Source organism: Chiloscyllium plagiosum, chromosome 5, assembly GCF_004010195.1.
Source record: "Chiloscyllium plagiosum isolate BGI_BamShark_2017 chromosome 5, ASM401019v2, whole genome shotgun sequence".
NCBI lineage: Eukaryota > Metazoa > Chordata > Chondrichthyes > Orectolobiformes > Hemiscylliidae > Chiloscyllium > Chiloscyllium plagiosum.
This window is the reverse complement of record NC_057714.1, coordinates 68,317,615-68,329,956: the sequence shown is the minus strand read 5'-3', so window position 1 is coordinate 68,329,956 and position 12,342 is coordinate 68,317,615. Positions and strand designations below refer to the sequence as shown.

Sequence of the window (12,342 nt, the reverse complement as noted above, 5' to 3'; positions counted from 1 at the left end):
CCCTTTTTGAATTACATAAATACAGATATTTCAGCTATCCTAACAAGGGCTTTTATTTAATTGAGATTACAAACCTGGCTGGTCCGCGGCCCCTCGGGGGAGGAATCCCGCACGAATACGGGTTTTATCATATCTGATGCTAACACATCCCGAGCATGTAAGAGAGTTAAATATACACCCTGGTTAGTTGTAGGTTAGATTAGTAGATAGTTGAGTTTTGTTTTTTTTTTCTTTTCGTTTTTTTTTGTTGTTTTGTTTTTTTTGTCAAATTTTGGCTATTGTATATTTGAGCTAATTGTATATCAATGTTTATATCTGAGAGTTTTGTTTATTTTTGTAAACTTGTAAAAATGTTAAATTTCTAATAAAAATATCTATAAAAAAAAGATAAACTATTTCCACTGGCTGGAAGATTCTAGAACTATGGGACACAGTCTAAAATTTAAGGATCAGATCATTCAGGAAAGATGTTAGGGAGCACTTCTAAAACAAAGGGTGGTATAGGTTTGGAACACTCTTCCATCAATGGCTGTTAATGCTCAATTAGTTGTTAATTTTCAATCTGAGACAAATAAATTTTTTGTTAAACAATGGTTGAAGAGATATGGGCCAAAGGCAGGTAAAGGGTTTCCCCAATTTGAGTGGCTGACTTACAAATGCTCATACTTTTGAACGTGATCACATAAGGAAGTAAATTAATATTAAAAATCCAACATGTGAGCATTTCCTTCTACTTGTGAACAGCTATTTTATATTTCCCTGCATTGTGTTCTGATTTGTGTCCAAAGTGACTAGCGAACAGACTCAAGAATATAACCCATTTGTAATGCAAGGACTGCCTATATATGGAGTTAGTCCACAGATCAGCTATGATCTAATTAAATGACGGAACAGCCTTGAGGTGCTGAATGGCCTACCCCTGTTCCTATGACTCTCCAGGCCACCTTGAGGTGGGTATGTAGGTAGGATTTTCATAAATCTTGCACTTTAGTTTGGAAATGGTGCTATCGTGGTGAATGGTTTTTGTTACAAGATAATAATTGCTTGTTCAAGACAGAATGTCTTGTGCTTGACCTTCCAAATATGTGCAGGATTTTATTGCGCTTGATTGTCTTAAAATGCTCCACAGGTTGAATTACGTTTGAGGTGAAGTTTTGTGGGAAAATACAGCAACCGTTCTGCACCAAAGGGTGTCCCAGTGATGAGAATCTACCATATGTTCTGATGCTTTCCCTATGTGGGCAATGCTGGTAGAACCCCATTTATGATTAATTTCCAGTTGATCTGAATAGATTAACTTGTCTTTTCCAGGAACAGAAGGCTGGGCTTTTATGTTAAAGCTGGTCATCAGTTGGCAAAAAATGTCAGCTGCCACTTGCTAGCCCAAGCTAGCAAGAAGATAAACAAAGGCTATAATTCAATGCTTTTTTTTCTGTTAAGAGCAGCAATAGTTTTGGCAACTGAATTCCTGTGGCTGTGGATAATGTGCATTAGCAATTTTGCTGTGTCGAGTTAATAATTGCTCTTAAGTGTAAATGAAGCTATTATATGGTGTATATTTTGGTTAACCTATGTTACGAAAGCATTTACTAAACGGTTAACCAAATGATTAGTAAAATTATATGTTTCAGATTGGTTGTTGTGGCTTTGGCGTTACATTTCTGTTAGGTAGTCTAACTTGTGAGGATAATATTGTGCTGCTTCTAATGACTCAGTGTTAATATAACAGACTATCAACTTGGAAAATGAAATAGTTTAAATCAATACTTAGACCCTTGACAACTTTATTTAAGTATCAGTTTTGTAAAATGCATCATGAGCACTAAAACACCAGACAAATGAGCTAATGGAGTAACTTTTTTTTCCACATAGGATGAGGAAAAGTTTGGGGTCACTCAAAGGAACATGAAACAGCTTGATCTTTCACAACAGCTGCAATGTTTGGGAAAAAATGTGTGTGCCATGAATAAAGAGGAAAGTTCTGATATGAAGGAACAACACAATCACAAATTGGAGCACGTGGAAACTGAAATAAGAACACAGTATAATCAAGGAGTGGGAATATTTGGAGAGGAGTCAATTCAATATGCTGGAGGAGATCCTACTTTCAGGGTCCTGAATGAAGTTATTCTAACAGATGTATTGCAAGAGAATGAAGAACAAAAGAGTGAATCTCATCAAGTTATACATCTTCAAAAGGAACAGTACGAAAAACGCATGCAGGAAGAAATAGCTAAGGTAAATACTAAAGAATATGGCACAATGCAAAAGATTTAGTAAAATTAGTGGTTTGACATGAATTGGAGAGGTTGGTTTTAAAGTTCCCTGTACTAGTAATCTGCAGTCTATTTTTCCCTTGCCTTATAATTCTCTCACTACAGCATAGTCACGAGTCTAAAATGACAATTAGCAGTAGCTGAAACTGCGCTGCTTTTGACTTTGAGAATGTCAGAAATGTTTGCTATGAAACAATAGAAATATTAAAGTTGTTTGATTTATGATGAGTTGGAGGAGCAGGCCTTGGACTGGGCTGGACAAAGTTAAAAATCACACAACACCAGGTTACAGTCCAATAGATTTATTTGGAAGCACTAGCTTTCGAAACACTGTTTCTTCATCAGGTAATTGTACCACCTGTAACCACCTGATGAAGAAGCAGCACTTCAAAAGCTAGTGTTTCCAAATAAATCTGTTGGACCATAACCTGGTGTTGTGTGATTTTTAAACTTGCTTTATGATGTATGACTCTGAGATGGTTTTTAAATCGGTATTTTAGTCCAGTGTATTTTCAATTATTTTGTAGGTGATCGTACACATGTCTGTACAGTTTGCTCAGCAGACAGAGATGGCCAAGATGACAAGGAACCTTCAAGAAGATCCTAATCCATGTAAAATAAGTGAAGAATTAGAGAAGGAAGTGGAGCAGAGGTTGAGTACTCTGAAACAAGATCTCCAGATTCAATTTGATGCAGACAGAAAAAGATTAGAAAATCTGTTTTCAGAAGAAAAAGAGAAACTTCAGAATTCCTTGAAACAAAAGGAAGCTGAAATTCAAGCTCTTCAAAGGCAATTGGAGAATTACAAGACAGAATATAAATTTGAAAATGTTGGTATAGTTACGGATGTGGCTTTGCACGAAGAGGTTTTGAAAGCTAACCAGCAATTGTACAAACATTCTTATGTTCAAGATCATTCAAGTCTGAATTTGAAGGAACTTAGCAGTGAGTGTAAAGTAGAAGATACTGAATTAACGATGCATGAAGTCGCACAGGTGAGTTTCCACTTCTCTGGAATAAATAATGAAAATCTTGTAGCAGTTCCTCTAGCACTTCCATGTATGTTATAGCAGAGCTCAGATCAGATTCAGTGCCTTATCAAATAGCTTAACCTTATATTCAAAATATCATAACAGACATTGTACAATATTCAATTTTTGGGCCACATGTTTTGAGTACAGCATGCTGATAATGTAACTTTGTGCCTGTATGAACATATGAATAGGTTTATATTTATTCATGTCCTACCTGTTTTGTTGGTGTATTTGGTGCCATCATGTTTTCATGAATCAGTTAATTTTTAAAATTCATTTGTGGGATTGTGGCATTGCTGGATGAATAGCTTTTATTGCCCATCTCTAGTTGCCCTTGAGAGGTGGTGGTGAGCTGCCTTCTTGAACCACTGCATTCCACTTGTGTGGGTTGACCCACAATGCCAGTAGGAAGGGAATTCCAGGGTATGACTGAATAACAGTTCAGGAACGGCAATATATTTCCAAATCAGGATGAGGAGTGGCTTGGAGGGAAAGTTAAAGCTGGTGGTGTTCCCATATATTTGTTTCCCTTGTACTTCAAGATGGTAGTGTTGGAAGGTGCTGTCTGAGGATCTTTAATGAGCTTCTGCAGTGCATCTTGTAGACAATGCTGCTACTGAGCATCGGTGGTGTGATGAGTGGATGTTTGTGGGTGTGGTGCCAATCAAGCTGGCTGCTTTGTTTTGGATGGTGTCAAGCTTCTTGAGTGTTGTTGGACTTGCACCCATCCAGGCAAATGGGGAGTATTCCACGTCCTGACTTGCACCTTGTAGATGGTGGGCTATCTTTACAGAGTCGGGTGGTAAGTTACTCGCTGCAGTATTCTTCGCCTCTCACCTGCTCTTACAGCTGTTGTATTTATATGGAAAGATCAGTTGAATTTCTGGTCAATGGTAACTCCCCAGGATGTTGATAGTGGGGTATTCAGTGATGGTAACACCATTGAATTTCAAAAGTCAATAGTTGGATTGTTTTTTATTGGTGATGGTCATAACCTGGCATTTGTGTGGCTATTTATCTTACTTGGCACTTGTCAGCCAAAGTCTTTATATTGTCCAGATCTTAGTGTATTTGAACATGTGCTATTTCATTATCTGAGGAGTTGCATGGTGTTGACAACTGTGCAATCATTGGCGAACATCCCCACTTTTGACCTTATATAGAGAGAAGGTCATTGATAAAGCAGCTGAAGTTGGTTGGACCTAGGACACTACCCTGACGAACTCCTGCAGAGAGGTCCTGGAGCTGATATGACTGACCTTCAAAAACAACGACTATCATTTTATTTACCAGGTATGACTCCAATCAGTGGAGTATTTGTCTCCTGATAGATTTGATTCCAGGGTTCCTTGATGCCATACTTGATCGAATGCAGTCTTGGTGTCAAGGGCTATCACTGTCATCTCACCTCTGCAATTCAATTAATTTTATCCATGTTTGAACCAAGGTTGTAATGAGTGGCCCTGGTGGAACCTAAACTGGGTGTCACTGAGCGAGTTATTGCTGAGCAGGTGCTGCTTGCTAGCATTGTCGATGACACTTTCCATCCCTTTACTGATGATCAAGAACAAACTGATGGGGTGGTTATTGGCCGGGTTGGATTGTCCTGCTTTTTATGTATGACACATACCTGGGCAAGTTCTGGAGCACAAGCCTTCAGTACTATTGCTGGAATGTTGCCAGGGCCCATGTCAGGGCAGTATCCAGTGCCTCCAACTATTTCTTGATATCATATGGAGTGAATCAAATTGGTTAAACATCTGTATCTGAAGATCTGATTGGTATCTGTAATATTGGGGACCACTGGCAGAGGCCAAGATGGATTATCCACAGGGCAGTTTTGGTAGAAGATTGCTACAAATGCTTAAACCTTACCTTTTGAACTGATGTGCTGGGCTCTTTCGTCATTGAGAGATACTTGTGGAGTCGTCTCCTCCAATAAGTTGTTTAATTGATCATCACCATTTGCTATTGGATATGCCAGGATTGCAGAGCTTAGATTTGATCTCCTGGTTGTGGGGTCGCTAGCTCTGAATATTACTTGCTGCTTACGCTATTTGGTAATTCTGTTTGGTAGCTTCATCAGGTTGACACCTCGTTTTCAGGTATGCCTGATGCTGCTCCTGGTGTGCCCTGTTGCACTCTTCATTGAAGCAAAGTTCATCCCCTGGCTTGATAGTAATAGTTGAGTTGGGGATTTGCCAGGCCATGAGGTTACAGATTGTGTTGAAGTACATTTCTGCTGCTGTTGATCCAATTTCATGGGTATCCAATCTTCAGTTGCTAGATCTATTCGAAATCTCTCCCGTTTACGATGGTGATAGTGCCACACAACATCATGGAGCTTATTCTCAGTGGGAAGGTGGGACTTCATCTCCATAAGGACTGTGCAGTGGTCACTCTTACTGGTTAGATGGATCTGCAACCAGCACTTTTTCCCCCTCGTGGTTCCTTCATCATCTGCTGCAAACCCAGTCTAGTAGCTATATCCTTTTGGAACTGACCAGCTCAATCAGTAGTGCTGCTCGTGCGCCCCTCTTGTTTGTGAACATTGAAATTCCCCACCCAGCCTATACAGGGGGAACCTCAATTATCTGAACCTGATGGGCAGGCACTATTTCATTCGGATAATCGATTATTCAGTTAATCGATTAAATGCCTTTCCTCTGGGGCTCAGGAGTTTTTAAAGTCTGCTCCCCATTCAGGAGACTGCAGCAGGCCACAATGCGCGAGGCCCTGCCCCCAACACCGCCCCCACCCTTGACCCCGTGCAACACTGCCCCTCCAACATCGTCACCCACACACACCCCCAACTCCATATACACCCACCCCACTCTCTGGGGCATCTGGACTGGACACCAACAACAAGACTTTGCAATTGCCTTCGTGGGGTAATTCTCCAAATAAGCCAGGGCTCCTGCCCAAAAGGTCGATTTTCCTGCTCCTCGGATGCTGCCTGATCCACTGTGCTTTTCCAGCACCACTCTAATCTTGACCCTGGGAAGTGTTGTCAAAGAGAGAGACCTAGGGGTTCAGATACATAATTCCTTGAAAGTTGGGTCACAGATAAAGAGGGTGGTAAAGAAGGCATTTGGCACATTTGCCTTCATGAATTGAATAATAGGAGGTGGGACATCATATTGCAGCTGTACAAGACATTGGTGAGGACATGTTTGGAGTACTATGTACATTTCTGATTGCCCTACTTTAGGAAGGATGTCATTAAACTGGAAAGGGTGCAGAAAAGATCTACAAGGATGTTACCTCGACTGCAGGGTTTGAGTTAGAGGGACAGGCTTGGTCTTTTTTTCCTTCCTGGACAGTATGGGCCTGAATGGTGAACCTATTAAGGTTTAGAAAATCATGAGAACCATAGATAAGCTGAATAGCCAAGGTCTTTTCCCCAGGTTAGGGGAGTCCAAAACTAGAGACCATAGGTTTAAGGTGAGAGGGGAAAGAGTGTCAACTTTTTCCCACAAAGGGTGGTGCGTATATGGAATAAACTGCCAGAGGAAATGATAGAAATGAGTACAAATACAACATTTAAGAGACATTTGGACAAGTATGTGGATAAGAAAGGTTTTGAGGGATATGGCCTAAATGCAAGCAAATGAATAGTTCACTTTAGGAAACCTGGTTGGCATGAACAAGTTGGACTGAAAAGTCTGTATCAGTGCTGTATGACTCTATGATCTCTTAATTCTTTGGTAAGTTGAACACAAAATGCAGTGCACTCGGACATGCTTGATTGTTACAGGAAATTGGGAGTTCTGTCCTTAGCGCTAAGCATTTTCCCGTAATCAATTGGAGTACTTTCTCACTTTTGAGTATAGGAACACCTGGACTAGTTAAGATTTCTTGAGACAGTGTTTAAAGAGCTGTCTGATTCTCATGTACTTTCTGATAAATTTTAAAGAAAAATTAAATAAGAATTTAAACGCACAGTCTGAGAATATATTTAAGCAGTATTTATTCAGAAGCACTAAAACATCTGCAGTAGAATGGTAATGTTGCAATATGACATTTTGGATGAATGATATACTTTACAAACAGAAAATAAATTGCAGCCTCACCTTTTTCCAACTTGCTCACAGGAGAGTTTAGAGGACTTAAGGCAGGAGCTTGTTCGACAAGATCAGGAACATCAGCAATCAGTAGAAGCTTTACGACAATTTCATGCACTACAGCTAGAACGACTGCATGATGAACAAGAGCAATTGTTGGCTGAGGTGGAAAAACTGAAGAAGCAACTTGCAGAGGTGAGAATAAATTAACAGGATGCAGATTGAGAATAATATGTACCCAGTTTATAAAGATGGAATGTAGGCACTAACACAATATCAATATATATTAAACCGAGTTAAAAAGGGTCCTAGAAATCTGAATGTAGGACATCTGAAAATCAACAAAAGTACTGAAAGGATGAGATGGAGATGTTTATATATGAATAAGAAAGAAATTGGGTTGCAATTTTAGATTGAAAAGTTTTGTGGAAATTATATTTTAAAAAAATACCTAAAGAACCAATAAAAACAGAAATTTGGGAGAACTTGTGTATGATACATTTACTTCTTTAGTGAGGGTCATGGTGAGTGAAGAGAGATCAATCAGATTTTTTTTGCTGCATATTTTTGTATTATTTGCAGCCACGATCCTGATCTCTTTTTAGACCTCTGTTCAATTTCTCTATTTCCCATTTTCTGGCCTTTATCTTTACCCTTGCATATTATACTAAATAAGCTTAGCACAAACATCAAGGTCTAAATGTCATAATTCTTCAGGGTGCTCTGTAAGATCTGATTTTTTTTTTCTCTAAATTACATTGTGCAGAATGACTTCCATCTTGGAACTGTTTCCCATGCTTTCTCTTCATCATGACTTTTCACATCATGATTGAATAGCATTGAATCCAGCATTGTATTATTCCTTTGTGATACATTACATCCATCTCTAGTTGTGTGGCTGTTAGAAATTTCTACTGCAGTCACACAGATTATATTTAGCTTGTATCTTTCCAGCACTGATCCTGTAAAAACTTAACTCGAGGTTGCATGTATATTATCTCATGACTATAATTTAGTATTAGAACCTTATCCTTAGCTGAGACTTTCTCTTATCTAACCAATAGGCCTATGACCAAATTCGCCCAAACTTTGACATTCCACAATTACTGTTACTTTTGTTAACAGATTGTCTCTTATTTTCTGCATGTTTTTACCATTAAGCAGCCTCTAATTTCTTCTTTGCGAGGAACAGTTTCTGCTGCAACAATTTGTTCACTCAAATGTTGCACTAATATTTAATTGACCCTCATTGAGCCATTGAATTATTACAGCTCGAAGAGGCTTACAGCTCATTGTGTTTGTGCTGGCCCTCTAAAGGAGCCATTCACCTAATGCAGGGCACCAATGATTTATTTTTTGCTTACTCTGTGTTTTTCTTTAAGGAAACAATTAGGTTTCTAGGTACTTTGTTTCCCTTCTAGCTCCATATTTACTAGGTGATGTATTTACATAATAACAATACCTTCTGTATGTCTGTTGATATGCAGTATATATGGTCTTCGGATCTGTACAAAGGCAGAATTAAAAGGATTCATTGATATCCTCAATGATTATCAACCTTCTATTAAATGTAAAGTTACAATATTGTACAAAGGAAAAGCATTGTTTCCTTATACAGCACAGTTTTTAGCACAAAGCAACAGGCATAAATTAAAATCTTCTTGCTCAAAAGAACTGGCAAAGACTATTACACACAGAAAGTCATCAGCCTAAAGACATCTTTTGGAGATTGATGAAGCCACAACTTGTACCCAACCATCAAGGATTGACAAAGCTGGAATTCACTTGCAGTACTTTCAAGTTGCTTTTTGCCAAGTTAATGAAGTCTTTCTTTATTGACAGGTTCAAAACTGTTCTCTTTTGAAGCTTTCCTCCTCAGACCATCTCACTTAGAGCTTGCCAACCACTTTTTCCCCAGTCTGCCTCTGTCTTCCTCCTCACATCTTTCAGAATCTGCCTCATACACTCTTGGAGCCTCTCCTTGATTTTCTCTGCTGCTTACATCCTCCTGTCTAGTCTCTCCTTGCCTCCCTTTCTTTCTCTCCCCTTCCCTTGCAGTCTCCCTCCCTGCCTTTCACGCTATCCCTTCATTATTTCTTGTCCTCCCGCTCTCTCTCTCTCTCTCTCTCTCTCTCTGGATTTCACTCTCTCCTCCTCTCCCTTGCAGCCTTCCTCCCTCATCCCCTCCCTATCACTCTCAGCATCAATTTGAGGGAGAAGCAGTATGGAAGATTTCATATTGGATCAATTTTTCTTAATTGGTCTTTCCTGTGGCTGAATGGTCTTGGGTATTTTGGGATTTCAGGTGCAAATTCACCCCCAACCTTCCAGTGGCATATTTTGAATGCTGACATAATGCCACTGCCCTGCCATTTCTCTGTTCCTCTGGAAACATTTCCTTCTCAGACAATTCAATTCTTTTGGAAGTTTCAATTGACTCAAATCATTGATTAGGGATTTCAAGGATTGCTGAAACTATCCCTGGGAAATTTATTATAAACCTTTCTCCACTCCATAAAGCAACTATTTACCAATAATATTTGCTCATCACTCAGTCTTGTTGTTGTCTGAGATTTGTTTTGCTGAATTTAAGATGTATGATTGATTTTAACCAGTTCCGCTATGAGTCACTTTATTAAGTACCTTTAGAAGTCGATGAACAGCATGACAACAACATTATCCTCATCAATCCTCTGTTACATTATCTCAATAAAAACTCAAGCAAATTAATTAAACATAATTTCACTTTAAAGGTCCCATACATGCTCTCCATAACTCATATGGTGGAGAATTTCACAGGGTCACCACAATCTGAGTGAAGAAATCCTCATTTCTGTCCTAAATGATACACCCTGTATCCTGTGACTGTGGCCCTTGATTCTAGAGCACACAGTCAACACACAGCAAGTGGAACACCATCCCCAGATCCAGTCTGTACAGTCCTGTCAGAATAATACATTTCAACAAAACCCTCTATCATTCTACTAAACTCCAGTGAACGCAGGCCTAGTTGACACAATCTCTCAGAACAAACCTGGCACCCCAGGAATCAACCTGTTGAATTTGTTGATAACTCTGTCTTGTGCAGTTTTAATTCTTGACCTCAATTCACTGAACAGACTATCACTATTAAAATATACATTTTCTGGCTTAAATGGGCTTAGATAAAGGCACCAAAACTACTGACAATACTCCAGGTATGATCTCACCAAGGTCAAGTACAGATTCAGCAAGACACCCTTGCTCTTTCACTCAAATTCCCTTGTAATGAACGCTAATATATTTGCCTTTCTAACTGCTTGCTGCATCTGTATGCATGTTTTCAGTGACTGATGAACAAGGCCATCCAGTTCCCTTTGTACATCAACATTTCCCAGTTTATCACCATTTGAATACAATTCTGCCGTTCTGTTTTTCCTACTAGAGTGGATAATAAAATTGCAGTACTGTGGAATTCATTCTCGTGGTTGCTTATCAATCTCATTGTGAAAACGCTAATTGTGACTACTTGCACCGCAGTTGATATATTCTAGATTCTAACTATTTGCTGCATAAAAATTTTTCTTCATGTCGCCATTAATTCTTTTGCCAGCCAGTTGATGTGCCTAGGTCCTTGATCCTTTAGAGCAGTTTCTGTCCATCTACTCTGTCTCAGCCCTGTATGACTTAAAAAAAAGTGTCAGTTCTCAACAATACCTTTGATTAACAATCAAAAATGCTAAAATAAATGTTTCCATTTCTTTCACTTTTAAACCCTGTATCTGGTTTTAAATAAAATTAGTATGCAGTCAATATAATTTGACGCTTGAATGTTAATTGATAAAATATTGGACCAATTTAATGTTCACTAGAATTTTTTCACATTTTATTTATTTACAGAATGGTTCTATTTATAATGAGAAACTGACATTAGAAAATGAAAGAATGTTTGCAGAATTGGAAAAGCTTAAAAGTCTTAATGCAACTGGAAAGGAAAGGCACTCACAGGGAATCCACAACAGTACACAGACAGAGATGGTAAATTGTGCTTGTCTAATAATGCAGGTCTGATGTTTATTTTTAAATAATTTCTCAATTATTTAAATTCAGCACTTATATGCTGTCAACAAATGAATGTAAAATTCGTGGGGCTGTTGTATTTATTGGTTTCAACAGGTAAAGGCGTGGCATCGTTTACACCATTAATAGCTGAAGTCTTGTGTTGTCATAGCAGCATACAAGAGGGACTTAATTCTGTGCTGTTTGTTTTGCCAAGCCAAATGTAATGCATTGGTCTCAAATTTGCAAAACATTGAAAAGAAGTAGCTAAAAACAGTGTTGTTTCGTTGCATGTTTCAGCATAATTTGGAGCTGATAAATTGAACGTTATGTGAATTTGCTTTGGGTCTGGAGTTTGTATGAAATCAGGAAATGAACTTAGGGAAGAAAAGTGTTAAAGTAAAATGACAGGATTTTTGTCATTTGTTAATTTGCTACCAATCCACAACTTGGGACAGAGCAAAACAGAAGACCAGCATAAATCCAAAGAACATCCTCACGATCCAAAGAGCATATCAACAAGTGAAGAAAAATCCGAAGACGATGATGAAAATGCCATCACAAAACAAAGGTTAGCATGGTGTAACAATTTGCTTCACAAGTTTGAATACTCAACATTGAAAACATGAATTAATTGAACCCTATTTGTATTTTATTTCCCCAAGTTAAATTTTAAAGTTTAGAGCTGAAAATGTGTTGCTGGAAAAGTGCAGCAGGTCAGGCAGCATCCAGGGAACAGGAGAATCGACGTTTCGGGCATAAGCCCTTCTTCAGGAATGAGGAAAGTTTGTCCAGCAGGCTGAGATAAAAGGTAGGGAGGAGGGACTTGGGGGAGGGGCGTCAGAAATGCGATAGGTGGAAAGAGGTCAAGGTGAGGGTGATAGGTCAGACTGGGGTGGGGGCGGAGAGGTCAGGAAGAAGATTGCAGGT

General features: G+C 38.9%; 1 protein-coding gene across 8 annotated transcripts in view; it reads left to right on the top strand.

The window, feature by feature from the left end:
• Nucleotides 1-12,342, top strand: part of akap9 (A kinase (PRKA) anchor protein 9) — a 261,473-nt gene that overhangs the window by 121,685 nt on the left and 127,446 nt on the right. For all 8 annotated transcript variants that reach the window (XM_043690268.1, XM_043690265.1, XM_043690267.1 and 5 more), the window contains 5 exons: nt 1,873-2,238; nt 2,804-3,271; nt 7,405-7,569; nt 11,254-11,391; nt 11,871-11,983. In XM_043690268.1, coding sequence (XP_043546203.1) covers nt 1,873-2,238; nt 2,804-3,271; nt 7,405-7,569; nt 11,254-11,391; nt 11,871-11,983 — 1,250 coding nt within the window. The remainder of the gene's footprint in view (nt 1-1,872; nt 2,239-2,803; nt 3,272-7,404; nt 7,570-11,253; nt 11,392-11,870; nt 11,984-12,342) is intronic.